This window comes from Geotrypetes seraphini, chromosome 8, assembly GCF_902459505.1.
Source record: "Geotrypetes seraphini chromosome 8, aGeoSer1.1, whole genome shotgun sequence".
In the NCBI taxonomy this organism is placed as follows: Eukaryota; Metazoa; Chordata; class Amphibia; order Gymnophiona; family Dermophiidae; genus Geotrypetes; species Geotrypetes seraphini.
The window spans coordinates 49,953,997-49,980,281 of NC_047091.1; the positions used below are offsets into that span (position 1 = coordinate 49,953,997).

The window sequence follows — 26,285 nt, forward strand, 5'->3', positions numbered from 1 at the left end:
AAATTTCATGGCAACACCAGGAAATATTTCTTCACCTAGAGAGTGGTTGATCCTTGGAATGAGCTCCCGGTGCAGGTGATCGAGGCAAACAGCGTGCAAAAATTTAAGAGAGATGCCCTTGGCTTAACCCTTAGAGGGTTAAGCCAAGGGAACCTGTCACCAGGAGTAGGATCCCTAAGATAGTAGACTTGGGGGTGGGTCAGTAGAGTGGGCAGACCTGATGGGCTATGGCCCTTATCTGCCATCATCTTCTATGTTTCTATGACTAAGACCAGAAAGGGGATGGGAAGGGAGAAAGAGATTCTTAGCTAAAACACTACAAATACACTTTATAGAATTTTGAAATATTGTACGCAGAATTTTCAAAAAATTTTATGCAGAATTCTGCCAGGAGTAGGATATGCAGGGTCACAGGCAGGTGTGAATATGCAAGACACTGTGGTGGCCCTCAGTGAGGGGGATGACCCTATGGTCTGCCGACTGTTCTGATAGACTTTATTGCTGACTCTTTGCAGGGATTAAACTTGGGCTCCCAACAGGTCCCCTCTGCTCCCTGTTCTATACTGAGCGGAGTGAGAGCCCAGTCATATTCATTTCCCTGGCATCTTGATACGAGTGTATTAGTCACAGAGCATTGGGATGCTCCTGAGGGGTCCCTTAAAGTATCCAAAACAATGGCTCGGCTGTATCTGATGGCACAGGCGTGTCAGCAGACGTTTGCTCAATCCAAGATAGTTCCTTGGTAGCGCAGGTAACCAAACATATCCCTACCAAGTGGTATTAAAGGATATGCAGGAGATTAGAGTGGATGTGATTCTTAAAAGGTAATTTGAAGGACTAGTCTTGGAAATCAAAGCAGCTGCAGCGGCTTCATTTGTGACACACACCTGTCATCATACCAGGGGGTAGGGGGTGGGCTTGAGCTAGCAGAGGGTGAGCCTTTGCCCCAGCTCCTGTTAGCAGGAGTGGATTACGTGGCCAATGCTCTCTACATCATCATCATCGGAATCAAACAGAGTCATGGGCAAAGTTTCAACTTATTCTATCTCAGACCACAGAATGCTCTGGATCAGGCAGTAGCTGGGAGATTTTACCGCCAAGGCTTTCTTTAGCAGTTTTCCTTTCAAGGGACATATGTTCGGAAAGGGACTTGATGATCTCATGGCCAGCGTACCAGATCGTTGGCATAAATTTCTACCTGACAGCAGACCATGAACCTAGAGACACTCTAGGTGATCTAATTTTTGTATCTCCAGATGCTATTGGCAGTACTCGGGGGGGGGGGGGGGAACCTATCAGGGATCAAGACAGAGATTCTCAGAACGCAGGCAGAACCAAGCCTCCAGAACTCATCCCGTTTCAGCCTCCAAGAAAGCGCAATGATGCCGGGTTCAGAGCCGTTCCCTTGAAGATAGGAAGACAGCTCTCAGAGTATGCACAGGCCTGTGCACAGATATCTTCAGACCATTGGGTACTGGAGATCATTCAGAGCGGTTACAAGCTCAAATATGCCTGGCCATTAATGGACTGGTTTGTGAACTCCCTGGCGGGGGCAACCAGAAAAAGCAAGCAAGGTTGCAGCTACAGTTCAGAGATTGTTAGATATTCATGCCATAGAGACCATGCCACCCAAGGATTTGGGCTTGGGCCATATATTTCATAGTGCCCAAGAAAGGCTTAGAAGATTGGAGACCCATTCTGGATCTTAAATCGGTGCAACATTGAAAGTTCCATGCTTTCACATGGAGAAGGTCTGGTCAGTTTTAATAGTGGTGGCACTGAGGGAATTTCTGGCCTCTCTGGATTTGATGGAGGTCTACCTGCACACTCCCATCTTCCCAGCACAGAAAGTTCCTGAGATTTCATGTCTTGGAGAACCATTACCAGTTCTCAGCTTTTCCCTCTGGGCTGGTGACAGCTCCTCACATGTTCCTTTAGGTGATGGTGATGGTAGCTGTGCATTTATGCAGCATGGGCTTGCAGGTACATCCATATCTAGACATCTGGCTGATCAGAGCTCATTCATTCTCAGAATAAGCGGTAGCTCTGGGTCCTGCAGAGCCTGAGTTGGATAGTGAATTTCCAAAAGTCAACTGGTTCTGTCCCAGTCCTTGGAATAACTGGGAGTCTTCAACATGGCAGAAGGCCGTATCTATCTTCCAGAGGCACCCAGACAGAAGCTTTGCACCTCATAATGAACTTGTTGGCCAAGCCAGCTTCGTCTGCATGGTACTACCTCTAAGTGCTAAGCTCCATGACAGCCAGGATAGATGTGTTCCCATGGGCGAAGGCTCACATGCATCTGCTTTAGAACGCGCTCTATTGTGGTGGTTGCCACAATCGGACTCCCTGCATATGACCCTGCTGTGGACACTGGAAACCTCTGCCAGTATGAGATGGTAGCTCCACCCAAAGGCATTATCAAGGGGCATACCTCTCGACTTCATGGGTAATTGTGATAATGGATGCCAGCCTGTTCAACTGCGGGGCTCACTGCAATAGATGCCCAATCTAGGGGTGTTGGTTGGTCTCCCAAAGGAAGTTCTCAACAAATTGGAGCTCGAGCTATTTGATTGACATTGCAGAAACTGGAGAAGAGTCTGGAGGGGAAAGTGGTCTGAGTCATCTTGGACAGTGCTACTGCGGCAACGTATGTCAATCACCAGGGAAGTATCAAGAGTGCGCAGCTGAGTCTGGAGGCCCGTTTACTGTTCCGGTCAGTAGAGTTTCATCTTCAGGCTCTTTCAATGGCACATGTAGTGGGCAATGTTTAGGCTGATTTCCTCAGCAGAGAGACACTGGATCCAGGAGAATAAGTGCAGTCTGCTACAGTCTTCCAATCCATTGTTCGTTGCTGGGGTCACCCAATGTTTGTTCTGATGGCGACATCAACAAATAAAAAGATGGACCATTTTTTCAGTCGAAGAGCCAAGATCGGATGCATAGGTCTGAACACTCTGGTCCATCCATGGCCAAAGCCATGGCCCATGAGAGGGCAGATATTCTACAGATTGAAAACCATCGGGGATGTCATTCTTGTGGCTCCAGATTGACCACACAGACCATGGTATGCAGATCTAGTGCGTCTTCAGAAGGGCACAAGTCTCAGACTATGGACCTTCTTTCTCAGGGGCCAGTGGTCATAGATGATCCAGATCACTTTGCTATTATGGCATAGCTCTTGAGTGCATGGCGTTAGTGCGCGAAGGATACTCGGAAGTAGTGATTGCTACTCTTCCCAGAGCCAAAAAGCGTATGACAATCTCTGCTTATGCTAAACCATGGGAAACATTGTAGCACTGCTGCATTAAGGAGAAGGCAGAGCCTTTCTCTGCTCTGAGCTCAATGGTGTTAGCTTTCCTCCAGGCAGGCCTTGACAAGGGGTTACAATGGCATCCCTCAGTCCAAGTGGCGGGACTCTCTTGTTTCAGGGCTTGGGAGTGTAAAGCTTCATTGGCATCTCATCCAAATATAGACAGAATCCTAAAGGAGGCAGTGCAGCTCAGGTCTTCAGTAAAAACACCCATTTCCGTCTTGGAACCTTTAATGTGGTTTTGCAAAGGCTCCATATGTGCCACTGAAGGAAGCATCTTTGATGGATCTAACGCTCAAGACTGTTTTCCTTGTGGCCATTACCTCAGAGAGAAGAGTTGGAGGTACAGGCACTTTCATGCAGAGAGCACTTCCGTCAAGATCACAGAGGCCAAAGTTTATATGTGCACCGTGAGGCGTAGTGGCAAGTAGGGGGTGATGTCTATGGGACGGTAATGGAATGGATGTCAGGACATGATAGTGCAGTATTTTATGGAATTTTTCTATAAAAGAGCCTGTTTTTCATATGATTCTAGGTAACTAGTTAGATACAAGCATATGTGTTAGTTAAGGCCACTCCCAATAGAAGCATACGAAAAATTGGTGAATAAAAATCTGAATATGGATATAGCCAAGGTCAGAAAAACATACTACAGATTAATATTAAGGAAAAGTATAATAATATTCTTTTTATGTACTTTGCTATTAAGCAAGAATCATAGAGGAAATCAGGTAATGGGTAACATACTTCTAGAGGGATGAAGAACTCCATCTTGTATTAAGAACTCCATTTTGGGTTCTGTCTTTCCGTCTTCATTGTTCTCTCTGCTTTTCTTTGTTTAGTTTTCCCGCTTCTAGCATCGTGGTTCTAATTGATACCAGATGTGCCTTAGGCTGGGTAGGAAGAGCATATTAGATTTCATATTCTAAACTGAGATATAATATGCATTAAGAATGAATAAAAATACATGGTCTGAATGGATTTGGGGCCCCTGAATGTGTGGTATGAATGGATTTGTAAAAGAATTTGTATTAAAAATGAAATGGGTTTATAAAAAGAATACTAAGGAAAAAATCCTGGATGCAACATCTGGAAATAATTAGTCAGACACATAGCAGTCTCTAGCATAGAAAGGGGGAAAACAGCCCCTCCTTTTCCTCTAAGGCTGACCAATTTTTTTAGGTGTAACATGAAACTGTTAGTTGTTCAAAGCAGGCTGAGAATATCTCAGCACCCTTTTAACAAATGCAGATTCTCTTAATATACCTTTGTGAAAAGGATAAAAGGAATATTGGATATGTTATAAAATGTTAATGTATATTCAGAAATGAATGTAAACAAAACAAATATGATTTCTGAAACTTTTAAACATGTAGATGAATTTTCTTTGTCTAAACTTTAAACACCACCTCTGTTAGTTTTGATTGGCCCACAGCCAATGATGTCACACTGGGCCAAAGGTATATAATGGGGAGCTTCGAAGTATCGAGTTGAGCTCGTTATCAGAAGGCCAGCATTTTGGCAACTATAACGACCTCCCGCTAACACAACTATTCTTTATTCTTTTGAGTTTCATGATGGAAAAATAGAAACAATAAAATTAAATATTTTAGTAAAACCTTGCGTTATGCGTTCATTTTCCATATTTTTGTTATTTTTCACACCTTAAGTGAAAGCTAGCAGCTTAATTGGCAACTGCAGCTTTATGAGTGCGCTGGCGTCCAATGCCCATGCTCAACTGTTCTGTCGTTTTTGCTCAAGGTTGTTTCGGCTTTCCATGTCAATCAGGAGGTCAGAATGCTGGCATTCCAGGCCACAGATTCTAAGAAGAACAGGATTCTGAAAAAGTTGGATGTGAGGAGAGTGCTGCTACGATATCTTGAGGTTACCAATGAGTTCAGGCTGACCATCTTTTTATGCTCACCATTCAGAATTGATACGGCACTCTGGCATCCAAGGCCATGATTTCCAGATGGAGCTTTAGTGCCATTTCGTCTGCATATATTGCCTGTGGAAAACAAGTCACTAGTCTCCATAAAGATGCATTTGACTAGAAGCATGGCTTTTTCATGAGCAGAAGCTAGGGCAATCTCCCCTGAGGAGATTTGTAGGGCAGCGACCTAGTCCACTCTACATACATTTTCCAAGTTTTACAGAGTGGATGTAGTGGCAAGGAAGACTCTGCCTGTGTTACAAGCCAACGCAGAGGTCCTGCCCTAGATTTTTGGGACTGCTTTAATACTCCCCGTCCATCCAGAATGACACACCTAGTGCACTAGAAAAGGAGATTAGGTTCTTACCTTGCTAATATCTTTTCTAGTGGATCAGTGTGTCATTCTGGAGCCCTGCCCTGTCAATTATCTCAATCAGAAAGTTTGATTCCAAATTGAAATTGGGATGTCGGATCTTAAGGATATGAAGAATAATCTATTGCTGTAACACGGGGTATTTGAGCTCCATAAATGTTTGTTTGGTATGATTATTTCAATGTTTGATTGTTCAATGGCATTGTTTAACAATTTGTAATTTCAGAGCAGACCAGAGCTGAAGTTTGGGGAGTGTTCCCGTACCTCTCCTTCGCATGTGTTTCTATATAGGACTGTTGCCTGCTTTGGTACAAACTGAAGAGGGCAGCAGAGCCCTCTGGTGAAGGAGGAGGGATTCAAAAGCTGGAATGGATTCCTTCTGCACTGCTTGCAAGCACTGGGATATTACCTGTCTTTCCAGACTGACATACCTATCTACTAGAAAAGATTATAGCAAGGTAAGAACCTAATCTCTTTTTATGAAGAGATTGATCCAGGTGGTGTAAGAAGAAAAGTCAATGATGTAAAATGCCATAATGCAGCACAATTTCTTTGTGTTTCTGTGTGCATGCAGCAGCAATAGATCATCTGGCATGAATGCATAGTGCTTTTAACATTAAAATAAAACTGTTGTTGAATTTGTATATAGCGCTTCTGTAACAATCTGCAAATACATTATGCAAGTGATATTGCCCAGTTATAGAGAATAGTTTAATTTATCATGATAGGATGAAAAGTTGAATTGAATACTGCAGATTTTTTTAAAAATAGAGATGCTTATCTAAACACATGACTCAAGCACTTAATTGTTACTTTAATTTAGGGCTTTCCTTTATCTTTTATAATGATTTATGTCTCCCTAAAATGAGTTCTGAGAAATGACGGTTGAAGCATAGATTGCTAGTTAATCAAAAACTTGAAAAACTCTTACTTTTTTTTTTTTTGTAATTTCTCCAGCATTTGTGTCGGAGCCAGAGAAAATAAAAACTGACAAAGTCAATTTCCAGGGTAAGTAGCTTAAATTTAGTTCATATCTTTAATCTGTTTATTCAGCACCGCTACTTTAATGTAAGATTATATCTCTAATTTTGTTATAATAACAACCTTTAATTCTCTTTTTTTTTTTCCTAAAATCATGACTACCCAGTGTCTGCAGAGTTTGCATTTGAGATGTTAGCATATTTGAGATTATTGCCTTTTTCTTAATCCTACTAGAATATTGTGCTGCTCCAAGTGATACTGGTCCATGCCGTGCTGCCTTCCCACGCTGGTACTACAATATATCATCTCGCACCTGCACAGAGTTTATATATGGAGGCTGCAATGGAAACCGGAACAACCACCAGTCAGAAGACATATGCAAAGAGCGTTGTGTGGCACACCCAGGTAACTTAATTTGCACCTATTAGTCTAAAAAATGTTCAGGACATTAGCACCTTTTTTAGGATTAGATTCACTAAACCCTCTGATCCTGTCCCAACGATTGCAAAACCACTTTTACTGATTTTGAGATTCCCTGACCCTGACCCGAAACACTAAATTGCTGCCAATCAAATCTCCCACCTTATCTAATACACCCATGCAAATGAGGGGAAATGGCATGCAAAAGTAGGAAGCCATCAATTCACTAAAACACCGATTGGGTTTGCTGATATGAAGTGAAGTGACTGCTGAGGACCAGTCGCTTACTATCCTTGCCGACTCTCCTGCCCTCTTCTGCCCTTACAACCCCATACTGTAAAATATCTTTAAAACCACAGGCTCACAATGCGCTTTTTGCAGAATTCCTTTTTGCGCTTTTTGCAGAATTCCTTTTTTATATATTCTGCAAAAAGTGCATTGCGAGCCGGTGGTTTTAACCTGACAAAAAGGCTCCCCCCCCCCCCACGCTGATGCTGTTTTCAAATTATGGCAGGAGGGATTCCCACTCCCTCCTATCATCGGTCCCACTCTTGAATTCCCCTCCCCCAAAAACAAAAAACGGCAGGAGGCATGCCGACTCCCTTCTGCCACCGGATGCTCCCTTCCAAGGTCCCCTCCCCACATCTCTCCCCATACCTTTAACGGAGCAGGAGGGGTGCCTAGTCCCTCCTGCTCCAATGACTCCAGTAACATGTCTGTTACCTAACAAATGTAAATTTTAATGTGTACATCGCTTTGAAGTTTGAACATAAGAACATAACATAAGAACTGCCATCTCCGGATCAGACCTTCGGTCCATCAAGTCCGGCGATCCGCACACGCGGAGGCCCTGCCAGGTGTACACCTGGCGTAATTTATAGTCCACCATATCCTTATATGCCTCTCTTAAGGAGATATGCATCTAGTTTGCTCTTGAAGCCTAGGACGGTCGATTCCGCAATAATCTCCTCTGGGAGGGCATTCCAGGTGTCAACCACTCTCTGAGTGAAGCAGAACTTCCTGACATTAGTCCTGAACCTGTCCCCCCTTAGCTTCATTACATGTCCTCTAAGCGATTCATCAAGATACCTAATAAACTTGAAACTTGAAACTTGTCTGAGGCCTTAGGCCCCACCCCGGTGCATCATGTGATGCACAGGGAAGGGCCTAAGGCCCTGATTGGCTCAGGCACCTCCCAAGGGAGGAGCTTGAGGCGCCTGAGCTAATTAGGGCCTAAGGCCTCAGACGCGTCGCTGGAATCATTGGATCAGGAGGGTCTGAGCAACCCTCCTGCTCCGTTACAGGTATGGGGAGGGGAACAGGGAGGGGGCGTCCAGTGGCAGGAGGGAGTCAGCATCCCTCCTGCCATTTGGTTTTTTTGGGGGGAGGGGAAGTCGGAAGTAGGACCGATGGCTGGAGGAAATGGAAATCCCTCCTTCCATAATTTTGAAACGGCAGTATCGGGCATCGGCAGGGAAGGGGCACATTTTTTTTGGTTTGGGGCACTTGTTGGGGGGCTTTAAAATTTATTTTTTTTAATCAGGCTGATATTTTGCGTGTGTAATACACACAAAATATCTACCCAATTTTAAAAAAAAAATTTAAAGCTGGTAGAAGCCCTGACAGCAATGACAGGAGGCTGCTTTTCCTGTCATGGCTCTGCCCCGAATCGATCTCTTTGAGTTAGGAGTTTGCATGCAAATGATTTGCACCTCCGTGCAAACCATTTGCATGCAAAGAAGATAGTGAATCATTTGCTGTTTTAAAATCGGCCAGGAATTGACCAACAGCGATTGACTCCCTATCTTTAGTGAATCTGGGCCTTAGTACCTTGGCCAGTTGGACAGAGAAAGTTATTGCATCTGAATGTGCACTGTCTTACAAAAGTAATAACATTTTTTTTGTATCTTTTTCATTCTGTCTAAAAATACAATTCAAAGGCCTAACAGCAAGCATGCTTCAGTATTGAAAGTGTAGAGTATATTCTGTAGTTCTCTGGAGACAAGCTGGAGAAATGAAGGCACATTTGAAGGTGAAATCCTCTGACTGAGCCTGAGTGTTGGTGCTCTCCCCTAGGTATAGTAAGGTTTTAAAACTTACTAACCATGTGTAGGGTACACTGCCTCTGGAGCCCCTCCCCTCGGTCCGTTAGTTTTTACTTCTGCTGCTCCTGACAAGTCACAGCTCTCCCCCCTCTTTGACTCTCTCAAAAGAAAAAAATATATATATACACATTTCCCCCTCCGTATTTGCGAATTCTGTGTCTATGGATTCGCTTATTTGCGATTTTAAACCCAAAAACCCATTTTAATTTTTCAGGCTATTTTAAGCCTTGTAAGCCCCCCCCCCTTAAGCCTTACCTGGTGGTCTAGCGGGTTTTCGGGGCAGGAGCGATCTTCCCACGCTCCTGCCCCGTGCAGATCGTTCACAGGAAATGGCTCGAGAGACTACGGGAGCTCAAGGCAGCCATTTCCTGTGAGCGATCTGCATGGGGCAGGAGCGTGGGAAGATTGCTCCTGCCTGAAAATCCGCTAGACCACCAGGGGGGGCTTTCAGGGCTTGCTATAGCGGGGGGAAGCGGGAGTTGAGCGATCTGCATGGGGTAGGAGCGTGGGAAGATTGCTCCTGCCTGAAAATCCGCTAGACCACCAGGTGGGCTTTCAGGGCTTGCAATAGCTGGGGGAAGCGGGAGTTAGGGGCAGAACCGGCCCGAATATTATTCGTGGTTTTTTAATATTCGCGGGCCGGCTCTGCCTCTAACCCCCGCGAATACATATGCAATTGAAACTCTGTGCCTTCATGAGCAGTACAATAGAACCACCACGCAAAGAGAGAGAGAGAGAAAGGGGGGAAGCAACAGAAAAACTAGGAACTGGAACAAAAGGGAGCACCAGGTACACAAGGTTTTGGACACTTGAGAAGACCGCGGGGGAGGGATGTGACTGATCCCCCCGCACGGACTGAGCTGGCGCTGAGAAAGAATGAAAAACCCGAGGAAGGGAGAGGGGCGCCGGGGGGAGACTCGAGCACCCTGGAGCAGGAGGACAGGGAGAGGGTGCGAGCGATGGGAAGAGCTGGACAGAAGGAGGCGCTGCAGGCACCCCAGCAACAGGAGGAGGAGGAGAGAGCACAGGGATCCGGGTGATAGGGGGCGAGAAATGGAGGGTGGTGTGGGCACCCGGGTGCAGGCGCTGCAGAAACCCGGGCAGAGAGTGTTTGAAGGACAGAGAAAGGGGACAAATTTTTTAAGTTGGGAAACGAGCTGAGAGCTGACAATGGGGATGTGTAAGAGAAGGGAGCTGGGGCCAGAAAAGGGGATATGTGTGAGAAAGAGGCTGCAAAAGGGACATGTGAGAAAAGGGGGCTGGGGCTGGAGGCTGAAAGGGAAAAGATGGGAGAAGGGGGCAAAAGGAGTATGAAGCTGGGGCTGAAAAAAGGGGACATGTGAGGGAGGGAGGTTTTAAAAGGTGGGGGGGTTCTTGGGAAAAGAGACCTGATGTAGGAGCCTGTTAAAAGAAGACACTTTGGAGAAGAGGGCTGGAGCTTGGGACTGCAAAAGATGAGTTGTGAGAGATGGGGTCTAGGTTTGGATTTGGAGGCTGAAAAGGAAGACAGATGTGATAAGGAGACTGGGGCTGGAAGAGTAGGTATGAGAAGGGGGTTAGGGTTAAGGGCTATAAAAAAGGAATGTGTGAGAGACGGGAGCTTGGGATGAAAAAAGGGGGAGGTGGGAGAAAGGGGCTACAAAAGGGGACATGTGATAGAAAAGAACTGGGACTGAAGCTGGGGGGTAAAAAGGGGGCATGTGAGAAAAAGGGACTGAAGATAGGATCTGGAAGAATAAGTGAAGTTACAGAAGCAAAGGTTGATGGGGAAAGGGGGAATGGAGAGAGAGTTCTGTGGAGGTGAAAGACAGAGAAAGGGGACAGATTTTTATATTGGTGAAAAAAGGTGGAAATAGGAAGGTAAAAGTGGAAATAGGAGCCTGAATATGGGGGTAAGACATAAGAAGAATAGACATACTGGATCAGACTACTGTATTCTAGCACCCATTAATGTAACGAGCTTAAACACTAGTGTGTGTATATGTGTGTGTGTGTATGTATATATGTATTCTAGCACCCATTAATGTAACGGGCTTAAACACTAGTGTGTGTGTGTGTATATATGTATTCTAGCACCCATTAATGTATCGGGCTTAAACACTAGTGTGTGTGTATATATGTGTGTGTGTATATACGTATTCTAGCATCCATTAATGTAACTGGCTTAAACACTAGTGTGTGTGTGTATATGTATTCTAGCATCCATTAATGTAACGGGCTTAAACACTAGTGTATGTGTATGTATATGTATATGTATATATATAATATATATATATATATATATATATATGTGTGTGTGTGTGTGTATATATATATATATATATATATATATATGTGTGTGTGTGTGTGTATATATATATATGTATTCTAGCACCCATTAATGTAACGGGCTTAAACACTAGTGGTGTATATATATATGTGTGTGTGTATGTATATATATATATATATATATATGTATTCTAGGACCCATTAATGTAACAGGCTTAAACACTAGTGTGTGTGTGTGTATATGTATTCTAGCACCCATTAATGTAACGGGCTTAAACACTAGTGTGTGTGTGTATATATATATTTATCCCAGGACAAGCAGGCAGCATATTCTTGACTGATGGGTGACGGAGCCCTGGTACGGACAATTTTAGAGTGATTGCACTCTAAGAACTTGGAAAGTTCTCGCAGGCCGCACCGCGCACACGCAAGTGCCTTCCCGCCCGACGGAGGCACGCGGTCCCCAGTTTCTTAGTTTCCGCGGAGCTAAGAAGATGCGCCCTTTTCAACGGCTGTTGAAAAGATTTTTTTCTCTACCTTCTCGCTCACGTAAACCCTTTCGGAAATATTTTTTCCTGTTTATATTTTATTCTTTCTTGTTTAAAAAAAAAGAAAAAAAAATACTATGATTTTTTCAGTTCGCCCCGGCGGGGCCTGTTGCCACCATCGAGGCCTTGGCCTTCGATTTGGCAGAAGCCGTTTTTACGTTCATGCCCCCCCAACCCGGGTTTAAGAAGTGCCAGCGGTGCGCACGGCCAATTTCTCTCACTGACCCGCATTACTGGTGCTTACAGTGCCTGGGTCCTGACCATCGGGCGTCCACCTGAACCCGCTGTGCCACTTTAAAAAAGAGAACATTAAAAAAACCGTCAAATCCAACAACGGTTATTATTTGGTGCCGATATGTCTGATCCTGCGGCACCGGCATCGGCCCCATCTCAGTCGGCACCCACCTCGTCGACACCGTGCCGGCGTCGCATCCCTCAGGTAAGCCAGCTAAGAAGCCTTCCCCGCTGGAGCGTCCTCCGGTCTCAGTAGCAGCGAGCCCAGTCCTGCCGACCTCGAGGCGCCCGCGGAAGCGCTCCGCTCCGATTGAGGTCAGCCCCTCGACCTCGGGTTCCTCCTCTTCGGAGCGTCGAGCGGCACCGCAGGTACCGCAGAAGAAAAAAGCGGTACCGGTGCCTTCGCTGGACGAGCGAATTGCTGCCGTCCTGCAGGTGCAACTCAAGAAGCAGTTACAACAGCTCCTTCCCGCATTATTGGCACCGAGCCTTCCGGTCCCGGTCCGGTCTGAGCCACCGGTACCGACGGTGGAGCAGTCTCTATTGTCCGCGTCCACCTTGTCGGTACCGGTCCATTCTGCTTCGTCGGTCTCCATACCAGTCCTCGCACCGGAACCGAGAGCTCAACACCAGGCTGTTCAGACTTCGGCACCGATGCAGCCCTTAACGTCTCCCGGTACCGTGTCTATGAGGTCAGGTAAGTCGGCACGCAAATCCCGACACCTGGAACCCTCCACACCGGAGTCTCGAGACCGTAGCTCCCATATTAGGGATCCTGATCTGTGGGGTGACTCCGAAGAGCCTTTTCTTTCTGAGAGTGAGTGAGCATCGGATGATGATGATCCTACTGTTCCTGATCCATCCTCCAGACCAGATTCTACATCTTTCACTTCCTTTCTGAAAGACATGTGTGAATCTCTTTCTATTCCTTTGGAGGCTGAGTCTAAAAAGTCCAAGGCGTTCCTTGATGCACTGGACTTTCACCAGCCTCCAAAGGAATTTCTCAAATTACCCCTCCATGATATCTTGAGGGAAACCTTTTATAAGAATCTGGAGACTCCTTTGACCATCCCAGGAGCCCCTCGTAAATTGGATTCTCTGTATAAAGTGATACCTATACCTGGATTTGATAAGCCGCAGCTTCCACATGAATCTCTTCTAGTGGAATCTACGCTTAAAAAGTCTGCGGGAGCTAGTGTGTACGCTTTTGTCCCTCCTGGCAGAGAGGGTAAAGCCATGGATAAGTTTGGTAAAAGATTATACCAGAATGCCATGCTGGCTAACAGGTCTGGTAACTATGCTTTCCACTTTTCTTTTTACCTCAAGCATCTTCTCACTACCATGGCTGCCTTTGAAAAGTACCTCCCTGATCGCAAACGACAGGCTTTTCACCAGTGCTCGTCCTCTCTCTTCCAGCTGCGCAAGTTTCTGGTTCGATCCATTTATGACACATTCGAACTTACCACCAGAGCAACGGCCATGTCTGTGGCCATGCGTCGCCTTGCTTGGCTCAGAGTGTCGGAGCTTGATGTCAACCATCAAGATCGACTGGCTAATGCTCCATGCCTGGGGGATGAACTCTTTGGTGAATCCATGGACTCTACCACCAAAAAGCTCTCCGCCCATGAGACTCGATGGGATACTCTTCTGAAAACAAAGAAGAAGACTCCACCTGCCTGGCCTTTCAGACAACAATCGGCCTATCAACGCCGTTATGTGGCTCGCCCTTTGCCATCAGCTCTCCAACAACCTAGGCATCAACGTCAACAACAGCGACAAACCCCTAGGCCACCACAGCAGCAACCGGCGAAGCCATCTCCACAGCAAAAATCTACTCAGCCCTTTTGACTTAGTTCTCCAGGGCATAGCCAGTTTTCAGCCATCTGCCCACCTGCCTCAACCTATAGGTGGCCGTCTTACCTTTTTCCTCAGCCGTTGGGAGATCATCACCTCGGATCAATGGGTCCTCAACATCATCCGTCACGGCTACTCCCTCAACTTTCAGACTCTTCCTTCCCAAAGCCTGCCAAAAGAGTCTGCTTTGAACACTCCTCAATCCGCCCTTCTTCTCCAAGAGGTTCAATCCCTCCTTCTTCTAAACGCCATAGAGGAAGTTCCTCTTGCTCAGAAGGGGCAGGGATTCTACTCCCGTTATTTTCTGGTCCCCAAAAAAATAGGAGATCTCAGACCCATTCTAGATCTTCGCGATCTCAACAAATGTTTAGTCAAAGAAAAATTCAGAATGCTCTCTTTGGCCATTCTTTATCCTCTTCTCACTCAAGGCGACTGGCTATGCTCCCTCGATCTCAAAGAGGCATACACTCACATACCGGTTAATCTGACCTCCAGACAGTATCTCCGCTTCATGATCAATCACTGTCATTACCAATACAAGGTGCTACCCTTCGGTCTTGCCTCCTCTCCAAGAGTGTTCACCAAGTGTCTGATTGTGGTGGCTGCTTTTCCCCACTCTCACCATCTTCAGGTCTTTCCTTACCTGGACAACTGGTTAATCAAGGCCAATTCATCTCAGACAGTGCTCCTGGCCACCAACCAAACCATCCTGTTTCTACAACTTCTGGGGTTCGAGATCAATCTACCCAAATCTCATCTCATCCCCACTCAGAGACTTCATTCATTGGAGCGGTGCTGGACACAGTCCTCATGAGAGCGTTCCTGCCGTCCAACCGTCTTCAAACTCTTCAATCTCTATGTCAGCTTCCACAACGTTCCATCTCTGCCAAGCAAATGATGATACTCTTGGGTCACATGGCCTCCACGGTTCATGTCACCCCCTTCGCACGTCTTCACCTGCGCACTCCTCAAAGGACCCTAGCTACCCAGTGGTCCCAAGCGATGGATCCTTGCTCACGACACATATTTGTGACATCATCTCTTCGTCAGTCTCTACAATGGTAGTTGATGTCCTCAATCTATCCAGAGGTCTTCTGTTCCATCTACCTCCTCATCAACTTGTCATCACCACTGACGCCTCCCCCTTATGCCTGGGGGGCTCATTTAATCGAGTTCCAAACTCAAGGACTTTGGACAGCCCAGGAAATGAAGAATCACATCAATTTCCTGGAACTCAAAGCGATGTTTTATGCCCTCAAGGCCTTCCAACATCTTCTCTTTCCTCAAGTCCTCCTGCTGTGCACAGACAATCAAGTTGCGATGTACTACATCAACAAGCAGGGTGGGACAGGCTCTCGCCTCTTGTGCCAGGAAGCCCAGAAGATTTGGGCTTGGGCCACAGATCACCAATTATTCCTGAAAGCTATCTACATTCAGGGAGAACAGAATTCCTTAGCGGACAAACTCAGCAGAATTCTCCAACCTCACGAGTGGACTCTTGATCCTTTAACTCTACAGTCCATCTTCGCTCAGTGGGGCACTCCTCAGATAGACCTCTTTGCAGCTCCGCAAAATCACCAGCTGCCCCTCTTCTGCTCCAGACTCTACTCTCCTCACCGTCTGGCAGCGGATGCATTTCTCCTGGATTGGTCCAATCTGTTCCTGTATGCTTTCCCTCCGCTACCGCTCATGTTACGAACCTTGTTCAAGCTCCAGAGGGAACAGGCCACCATGATTCTCATCGCTCCACGATGGCCCAGGCAACATTGGTTCTCCCTTCTACTTCAACTCAGTTCCAGGGAGCCTATGCTTCTTCCATTGTTTCCTTCTCTGCTTACACAACATCAGCAGACCCTTCTACATCCCAACCTCCAGTCTCTGTACCTGACAGCTTGGTATCTCTCGGGCTGACTTTGAATGATTCTCTTTTGTCTCAGCCCGTTCGTTCTATTCTGGATGCCTCCAGGAAACCGGCCACTCTGCAATGTTACCATCAGAAGTGGACAAGATTTTCTTCCTGGTGTCTTCTTCATCATCATGATCTACGTCCCTTGCAGTGGAGACCTTGTTGGATTACCTTCTTTCTTTGTCTGACTCTGGTCTCAAATCTACTTCCATCAGGGTCCACCTTGGTGCTATTGCCAGTTCATGGAAAACTTCTCTCAGCCATCCTTTGGTGTCCAGATTCATGCGGTGTCTTTTCAATGTGAAGCCACCTCTTAAAGCTCCCCCTGTAGTCTGGTATCTCAATGAGGTTCTCTCCGCCTTAATGAAGCCTCCGTTTGAACCTTTGGCTACGACTCCTTTCAAGTTTCTCACTTGGAAAGTGGTCTTCCTTATTGCTCTAACCTCTGCCAGGAGGGTCAGTGAGCTACATGCACTAGTTGCGGATCCACCTTTTATCCCAGGACAAGCAGGCAGCATATTCTTGACTGATGGGTGACGGCACCGACGGAGCCCCGGTACAGACAATTTTAGAGTGATTGCACTCTAAGAACTTGGAAAGTTCTCGTAGACCGCACCGCGCACGCGCGAGTGCCTTCCCGCCCGACAGAGGCGCGCGGTCCCCAGTTTCTTAGTTTCCGCGGAGCTAAGAAGACGCGTTTCCTCAACGGCCGTTGAAGAAATCTTTTTGATCTTCCCGCTTGCGTAAACCTTTTTGAAATAAAGTTTACTTTATTTCTTTTCTTTTTCTTTCTTTAAAAAAAAAAAAACAAACTAAACTAACTTTAGTTTTTTCTTTCCATTTTTCGTTCGTCCCGACGGGGCCTGTTGCCACAATCAAAGCCTCGGCCTTCGATTTGGCAGAGGCTGTCTTTACTTTCATGCCCCCTCAGCCCGGGTTTAAAAAGTGCCAGCGGTGCGCTCAACCAATTTCACTGACAGACCCGCATAACTGGTGTCTGCAGTGTCTTGGTCCCGACCATCGAGCGTCCACTTGCACCCGCTGTGCAACTTTAAAAAAGAGAACACTTAAAAACCGCCAAATCCAGCAGCGGTTACTCTTCGGCGCCGAGATGTCCGATTCCGCCACACCGGCGCCGACATCAGTTCCATCTCAGTCAGCACCGACTTCATCGACGCCGCGCGATACCGCGCCGGCGTCGCATCCAGCAGGTAAGCCGGCTAAGAAGCCTTCTCCGCTGGAGCATCCTCCGGTCTCCACTGCAGTGAGTCCAATGCTGCCGACCTCGAGGCGCCCACGGAAGCGCTCCGCTCCGATTGAAGTTAGCCCCTCGACATCGGGTTCTTCTTCGGAGTGTCGAGCAGCACCCAAGGTACCGCAGAAGAAAAAAGCGGTACCGGTGCCTTCGCTGGACGAGCGTATTGCCGCCGTTCTGCAGGTACAGCTGAAAGAGCAACTTCAACAGCTACTTCCTGCTCTTTTACCCCAGAACCTTCCAGTGCCGGTCCGGTCGGAGCCACCGGTAACGAGGGTGGAGCGCCCTCTTTTATCGGCATCCAACTTGTCGGTACCGGTTCTTACCACCTCATCGACTTCGATGCCGATTTTAGCCCCAGAACCTAAATCTCAACACCAGGCGGTACAAACCTCGGTACCAGCACAACAGGTCGCATCGCCTGGTACCGTATCCATGAGATCGGGCAAGTCCACCCATAAAACCCGACACCTGGAACCCTCCACACCAGAGTCTCGACACCATGGCTCTCAGGTTAGGGATCCTGATTTATGGGGTGATTCTGAAGAGCCCTTTCTGTCCGAAGGTGAAATCTCTTCTGATGAGGAGGAACGCCTTGTTACAGATCCCTCTTCTCACCTGGATTCCACATCATTTCCCTCTTTTTTAAAAGAGATGTGTGAATCTTTGTCTATTCCCTTGGAGGCTGAGTCAAAGAAATCTAAAGCATTTCTTGATGCATTGGACTTTGACCAGCCTCCAAGGGAATTTCTTAAACTTCCTCTTCATGATATTTTAAGAGAAACGTTTTATAAAAACCTAGAGACTCCCCTGACTGTCCCAGGAGCCCCTCGTAAACTGGACTCATTATACAGGGTAATTCCTATTCCTGGGTTTGATAAACCTCAGCTCCCGCATGAATCTCTTTTGGTAGAGTCCACTTTAAAGAAATCAGCGGGAGCTAATGTGTATGCCTCAGTCCCTCCTGGCAGAGAAGGAAAGTCAATGGACAAATTTGGCAAACGTTTATATCAAAACGCCATGCTAGCCAACAGATCAGGAAACTATGCTTTTCATTTCTCATTTTATTTAAAGCATTTAATCCAAAAAATATCTACTTTTGAGAAATATCTTCCTGATCGCAAAAAATCTACTTTTCATGCCTGTGCTTCCTCTCTTCTCCAGTTGAGGAAGTTTCTAGTAAGATCAATTTATGATACCTTCGAATTGACTTCTAGAGCCACAGCTATGTCAGTGGCTATGCGCAGGTTGGCATGGCTCAGGGTCTCAGAACTAGAGGTAAACCACCAAGACCGTCTAGCAAATGCTCCTTGCTTAGGGGATGAGCTGTTTGGAGATTCCATGGATTCCACGACACAAAAGCTATCAGCACATGAGACACGTTGGGATACTCTCCTAAAGAATAAAAGAAGATTCCCCCTACTAAGCCTTTTCGACAACAATCGGTCTACCAACGCCGCTATGCTGCTCGCCCCTTACCTCAGGCTCCCCAACAACCTAGACGTCAGCGACAACAACAACGTCAACCTCCGAGGTCAACGCAACAACAACAGAAACCTCCTCCACCTCAAAAGTCTACCCAGCCCTTTTGACGTGTTTCTCCAGAGCATAGCCAATATCCCACCATCTGCCCATCTTCCTCAACCTATAGGAGGGCGCCTGACCTATTATCTCAGCCGTTGGGAGATCATTACATCCGATCAATGGGTCCTCAACATCATCCGCCACGGCTACTCTCTCAATTTCCAGACTTGTCCCACTCAAAGTCTGCCAAAAGAGTCTGCTTTGAACACTCCTCAAACCTCTCTCCTTATTCAAGAGGTTCAATCCCTTCTTCTTCTGAACGCCATAGAGGAAGTTCCTCTAGACCAGAAGGGACAGGGATTTTACTCCCGTTACTTTCTAGTTCCAAAGAAAACAGGAGATCTCAGGCCCATATTAGATCTTCGAGATCTCAACAAATGCTTGGTCAAGGAGAAATTCAAGATGCTTTCTTTAGCAACTCTTTATCCTCTTCTCAATCAGGACGAATGGCTATGCTCCCTCGACCTCAAGGAGGCATACACTCATATACCCATCCATCTAGCCTCCAGACAGTATCTCCGCTTCATGATCAACCACTGTCATTACCAGTACAAAGTTCTCCCCTTCGGTCTTGCTTCATCTCCAAGAGTGTTCACCAAATGTCTGATTGTGGTAGCTGCTTTCCTTCGTTCCCATCATCTTCAGGTTTTCCCTTACCTGGACGATTGGTTGATAAAGGCCAATTCTCCTCAAACAGTGCTCCTGGCCACCAATCAAACCATCTTGTTCTTACAGTTTCTGGGGTTCGAGATCAATTTTCCCAAATCTCATCTCATCCCCACTCAGAGACTTCAATTCATTGGAGCGGTGCTGGACACAGTCCTCATGAGAGCATTCCTACCGTCCAACTGTCTTCACACTCTTCAATTTCTGTGTCAGCAGGTTCTTCCTCAAAGTTCCATCTCTGCCAAGCAAATGATGATACTATTGGGACACACGGCTGCAACAGTTCATGTCACCCCTCTGGCACGTCTTCACCTGCGCACGCCTCAATGGACCCTAGCGACCCAGTGGTCCCAAGCGACGGATCCTTGCTCACGACACATATCTGTGACATCATCTCTTCGTCAATCTCTACAATGGTGGTTGATATCATCAAATCTCTCCAGAGGTCTTTTGTTCCATCTACCTCCTCATCAACTTGTCATCACCACCGACGCCTCCCCTTATGCCTGGGGAGCTCATTTGAACGAATTCCAAACTCAAGGACTTTGGACAGCCCAGGAAATGAAACATCACATCAACTTCCTGGAACTCAGAGCGATGTTTTATGCCCTCAAGGCCTTCCAGCATCTTCTCTTTCCTCAAGTCCTTCTGTTGTGCACAGACAATCAAGTTGCCATGTACTACATCAATAAACAGGGTGGGACAGGCTCTCGTCTCTTGTGCCAGGAAGCCCAAAAGATCTGGTCTTGGGCCACAGCACACCACTTATTTCTAAAAGCGATCTACATTCAAGGAGAACAGAATTCTCTAGCGGACAAGCTGAGCAGAATTCTCCAACCTCACGAGTGGACACTCGATCCTTTAATTCTACAGTCCGTCTTCGCTCAGTGGGGCACTCCTCAGATAGACCTTTTTGCAGCTCCTCACAATCACCAGCTGCCCCTCTTCTGCTCAAGACTATACTCTCCCCACCGTCTGGCAGCAGATGCATTTCTCCTCGATTGGTCAAATCTGTTCCTATACGCTTTCCCTCCCCTGCCTCTCATGTTGAGAACATTGTTCAAGCTCAAAAGGGAGGGAGCCACCATGATTCTGATTGCTCCACGGTGGCCCAGACAACATTGGTTCTCCCTTCTACTTCAACTCAGTTCCAGGGAACCTTTTCTTCTTCCTCTGTATCCTTCTCTGCTTACGCAACATCAGGAGACCCTTCTGCATCCCAACCTCCAATCTCTGCACCTGACAGCTTGGTATCTCTCGGGATAACTTCACATGATTCTCTCCTATCTCAGCCTGTTCGTTCGATTCTGGATGCTTCCAGAAAACCTGCCACTCTGCAATGTTACCATCAAAAGTGGACAAGGTTCTCTTCTTGGTGTCTTCGTCATCATCATGATCCCACGTCCCTTGCAGTAGAGACTTTGTTGGATTATCTGCTTTCTCTGTCTGACTCTGGCCTTAAATCTACCTCCATCAGAGTCCATCTCAGCGCTATTGCGGCTTTTCATGAGCCAGTCCATGGGAAACTCCTTTCAGCTCATCCCCTGGTGTCCCGGTTCATGCGAGGTATTTTCAATGTGAAACCACCTCTTAAAGCACCTCCTGTTATCTGGGATCTCAATGTGGTTCTCTCCGCTTTGATGAAGCCTCCATTTGAACCTTTAGCTACTGCCACTTTCAAGTTTCTCACTTGAAAGGTACTTTTCCTTATAGCTCTCACCTCTGCCAGGAGGGTCAGTGAGCTACATGCACTAGTTTCTGATCCACCTTTCACAGTCTTTCATCATGATAAGGTGGTTCTACGTACACATCCAAAGTTTCTCCCGAAGGTTGTTTCTGAGTTCCATCTAAACCAATCGATTGTACTGCCTGTTTTCTTTCCGAAACCTCATTCTCATTCTGGAGAACAGGCTCTTCATACTTTGGACTGTAAGCGGGCTTTAGCTTACTATTTAGACCGTACTAAGCCCCACAGATCTTCACCCCAACTTTTTTTGTCCTTTGACCCGAATAAATTGGGACGTCCTGTTTCTAAACGTACGCTATCTAATTGGCTCGCAGCGTGCATTTCATTCTGTTATGCTCAGTCCGGACAGACACTGGAAGGTTCCGTCACAGCCTATAGAGTTAGAGCTATGGCAGCATCTGTAGCTTTCCTTCGTTCTACTCCCATTGAAGAAATCTGCAAAGCTGCTACTTGGTCCTCAGTTCATACTTTTACATCTCACTATTGTCTGGATGCATTCTCCAGACGGGATGGTCACTTCGGCCAATCTGTTTTGCAAAATTTGTTTTCCTAATGGCCAACCTTCCCACCATCCCTCTTTTTGTTAGCTTGGAGGTCACCCATCAGTCAAGAATATGCTGCCTGCTTGTCCTGGGATAAAGCACAGTTACTTACCGTAACAGGTGTTATCCAGGAACAGCAGGCAGATATTCTTGCATCCCTCCCACCTCCCCGGGTTGGCTTCTTAGCTGGCTTATCCTAACTGGGGACCGCGCGCCTCTGTTGGGCGGGAAGGCACTCGCGCGTGCGCGGTGCGGTCTACGAGAACTTTCCAAGTTCTTAGAGTGCAATCACTCTAAAATTGTCCGTACCGGGGCTCCGTCGGTGCCGTCACCCATCAGTCAAGAATATCTGCCTGCTGTCCCTGGATAACACCTGTTACGGTAAGTAACTGTGCTTTACAGTCTTTCATCATGACAAGGTGGTTCTGCGTACACATCCAAAGTTTCTCCCTAAGGTTGTCTCTGAATTCCATCTCAACCAATCCATTGTTCTGCCTGTCTTCTTTCCGAAACCTCACTCTCATTCTGGAGAACAGGCTCTGCATACTTTGGACTGTAAGCGGGCTTTAGCTTACTATTTAGAGCGTACTAAGCCCCACAGATCATCTCCCCAACTCTTTCTGTCCTTTGATCCGAATAAATTGGGATGTCCTGTTTCTAAACGTACGTTGTCAAATTGGCTTGCAGCGTGCATTTCATTCTGTTATGCTCAGTCCGGACTGACACTGGAAGGTTCTGTCACGGCCCATAGAGTTCGAGCTATGGCAGCATCTGTGGCTTTCCTCCGTTCCACTCCTATTGAGGAAATCTGCAAAGCTGCTACTTGGTCCTCAGTTCATACTTTTACATCTCACTATTGTCTGGATGCATTCTCCAGACGGGATGGACACTTCGGCCAATCTGTTTTGCAAAATTTGTTTTCCTAATGGCCAACCTTCTCTCCATCCCTCTTTTTGTTAGCTTGGAGGTCACCCATCAGTCAAGAATATGCTGCCTGCTTGTCCTGGGATAAAGCACAGTTACTTACCGTAACAGGTGTTATCCAGGGACAGCAGGCAGATATTCTTGCATCCCTCCCACCTCCCCGGGTTGGCTTCTTAGCTGGCTTATCCTAACTGGGGACCGCGCGCCTCTGTTGGGCGGGAAGGCACTCGCGCGTGCGCGGTGCGGTCTACGAGAACTTTCCAAGTTCTTAGAGTGCAATCACTCTAAAATTGTCCGTACCGGGGCTCCGTCGGTGCCGTCACCCATCAGTCAAGAATATCTGCCTGCTGTCCCTGGATAACACCTGTTACGGTAAGTAACTGTGCTTTACAGTCTTTCATCATGACAAGGTGGTTCTGCGTACACATCCAAAGTTTCTCCCTAAGGTTGTCTCTGAATTCCATCTCAACCAATCCATTGTTCTGCCTGTCTTCTTTCCGAAACCTCACTCTCATTCTGGAGAACAGGCTCTGCATACTTTGGACTGTAAGCGGGCTTTAGCTTACTATTTAGAGCGTACTAAGCCCCACAGATCATCTCCCCAACTCTTTCTGTCCTTTGATCCGAATAAATTGGGATGTCCTGTTTCTAAACGTACGTTGTCAAATTGGCTTGCAGCGTGCATTTCATTCTGTTATGCTCAGTCCGGACTGACACTGGAAGGTTCTGTCACGGCCCATAGAGTTCGAGCTATGGCAGCATCTGTGGCTTTCCTCCGTTCCACTCCTATTGAGGAAATCTGCAAAGCTGCTACTTGGTCCTCAGTTCATACTTTTACATCTCACTATTGTCTGGATGCATTCTCCAGACGGGATGGACACTTCGGCCAATCTGTTTTGCAAAATTTGTTTTCCTAATGGCCAACCTTCTCTCCATCCCTCTTTTTGTTAGCTTGGAGGTCACCCATCAGTCAAGAATATGCTGCCTGCTTGTCCTGGGATAAAGCACAGTTACTTACCGTAACAGGTGTTATCCAGGGACAGCAGGCAGATATTCTTGCGTCCCACCCACCTCCCCGGGATGGCTTCTTAGCTGGCTTATCCTAACTGGGGACCGCGCGCCTCCGTCGGGCGAGAAGGCACTCACGCTGCGCGGTGCGGCCTGCGAGAACTTTCCAAGTTCTTAGAGTGCAATCACTCTAAAATTGTCCGTACCAGGGCTCCGTCGGTGCCGTCACCCATCAGTCAAGAATATCTGCCTGCTGTCCCTGGATAACACCTGTTACGGTAAGTAACTGTGCTATATGTGTGTGTGTGTGTGTATATATGTATTCTAGCACCCATTAATGTAACGGGCTTAAACACTAGTGTGTGTGTATATGTGTGTGTGTGTATATGTATTCTAGCACCCATTAATGTAACGGGCTTAAACACTAGTGTGTGTGTATATATGTGTGTGTGTGGGTATATGTATTCTAGCACCCATTAATGTAACGGGCTTAAACACTAGTGTGTGTGTATATATGTGTGTGTGTGGGTATATGTATTCTAGCACCCATTAATGTAACGGGCTTAAACACTAGTGTGTGTGTATATATGTGTGTGTGTGGGTATATGTATTCTAGCACCCATTAATGTAACGGGCTTAAACACTAGTGTGTGTGTATATATGTGTGTGTGTGGGTATATGTATTCTAGCACCCATTAATGTAACGGGCTTAAACACTAGTGTGTGTGTATATATGTGTGTGTGTGGGTATATGTATTCTAGCACCCATTAATGTAACGGGCTTAAACACTAGTGTGTGTGTGTATATAGAATAAATGTGGAAGAAGAAGTGTGTGGGCTGGGATGGACTAAATGGCGGATGGCTTCTATGACTTTTTGAAGATGCTGGCAAAGGTGTCGTACTCTGGGTTCAGCAGTGGGCTGGTGATTCTACCTCTGAGGCAACTTTGGCATGGCTACCTTTTCAGGGGTGGCAGTTCTGTGGCAAGGATCTGGTTGACCTCATGAATTCGATAATGGACCATCACCTGAAGCCCTGGCCGGATAGTAGAGCACAGTCCAAGGGTACTGGCATCCTCTCTTGCGTGGCTCCTGATAATATTTTTGTAACTACAGGCAAGATTCTTCATCCTCTTTGCAGAGATTTTCTCAGGGTTCCAGGCTACAAGCGCACTGTGTCTACCGCCGCCCTTCCTGCCTGACCTGCCTGACACCAGGGATCCGAGGGCCCATCTGCGGATAGGAGATTTGGTTCTTGCAGTTTTGGTCTGCCTGGCTGCACATTATTAAAGTCCAGTGGGTCGTGGAATTTATTCAGTTGGGCTGCAAGCTAGTTTTATCCAGCCTCTATCAGACTAGTTTGTGTCTTCTCCTGTCAGAAGCCCAGTCACAGTGAGCTCTCTCCAGGCTTCTGTTCAGCGCTTGATGGATATTCAAGCAGTATGGCCGGTGCCAAGCTAACCTTCAGGTTTACACAGATACTCTGTTTATTTTATCATTCCTAAGACAGGATCAAAAGTTGGCAGACCGATTCTGATTTTGCAGCACTTCATCCAGCTCTTAAGCTTCCTCGGTTCTGGATGGAGACCCTGTGGTGGGACCTTCCAGCAATAGCTCCAGGAGAATTTCTGGCCTCCCTGGATCTTATGTAGGTGAATTTGCACATTCCCATTTTTCCAGATCACTGCAAATTTCTGTGGGTTCATGTGTTGGATCAGCTTTGTTAGTTTTAGTTTTCGGCCCTGTTCTTTTGGTTGGTGACAGCACCCTGGACCTTCACCACAGTGATGGTGGTAGTAGTGGCTCCTCTGAGGTGGGTGGGGTCCTTCGGAGGATTGCAACTCATCCCGGCCACATCATTCTGGTGGTACCCAATTTGCATGAAAGGCCGGGGTGCGCGGATCTGATGCAGCTGTGGGTGGCATACAGTCTGCGCCTGAGTGTCTTTCCTAACCTTCCCACCCAGGCCTGGTTGCCATGAAGGATCTGAATCATTTTGCTTGAATGGCTTGGCTACTTGAGCGCGCAGCTTTAAAAAAAAATTTAAAAAAATCAAGGCTATTCAGAGATTGTCATAACTAAAGCTTCTTAGGTCTACCAAATTGTCCTGGGTGTTGGCTTACACTACGGCGTAGAAGACCTTTAGGACGCTGGAGTGCCCAAGAACAGGTGGACCCTTATTCGACTCAGGAGTCACGGGTCCTTACTTTCTCCAAGCGGGTCTTGATAAAGGCTTCACAGTGGCGTATCTGCAGATCCCAGTGGCTGGTCTCTCCGGTTCTAGATCCCAGGATTGGCAGTTCTCTTTGGAGTTGCATCTGGCTGTTGCTTGGTTTTGCAAAAATATCTTTGTGTCTGGCCCCCGTTAAGAATCCGTTTCCAGTCTGGGATCTTAATGTGGTGCTGTCTGGCTTTGCCAGGGCTCCTTTTCAACCACTGAGAGATGCTTCTGTCTAGGATTTAACACTTCGAACTGTTTATTATCCCAGGACAAGCAGGCAGCCTATTCTCACATATGGGTGACGTCATCAGCGGAGCCCGGATGCGGAAGCTCGCAAGCAGACTTGCTTGAAGAAACTAGAAGTTTTGAGTCGACGGCACCGCGCATGCGCGAGTGCCTTCTT

The 26,285-nt window shown here is 46.8% G+C and overlaps 1 protein-coding gene across 2 annotated transcripts in view; it reads left to right on the forward strand.

Moving 5' to 3' along the window:
- Positions 1–26,285, forward strand: part of SPINT2 (serine peptidase inhibitor, Kunitz type 2) — a 190,766-nt gene that overhangs the window by 122,285 nt on the left and 42,196 nt on the right. For both annotated transcript variants that reach the window (XM_033955460.1, XM_033955462.1), the window contains 2 exons: positions 6,577–6,627; positions 6,835–7,005. In XM_033955460.1, the coding sequence (XP_033811351.1) occupies positions 6,577–6,627; positions 6,835–7,005 (222 nt within the window). The remainder of the gene's footprint in view (positions 1–6,576; positions 6,628–6,834; positions 7,006–26,285) is intronic.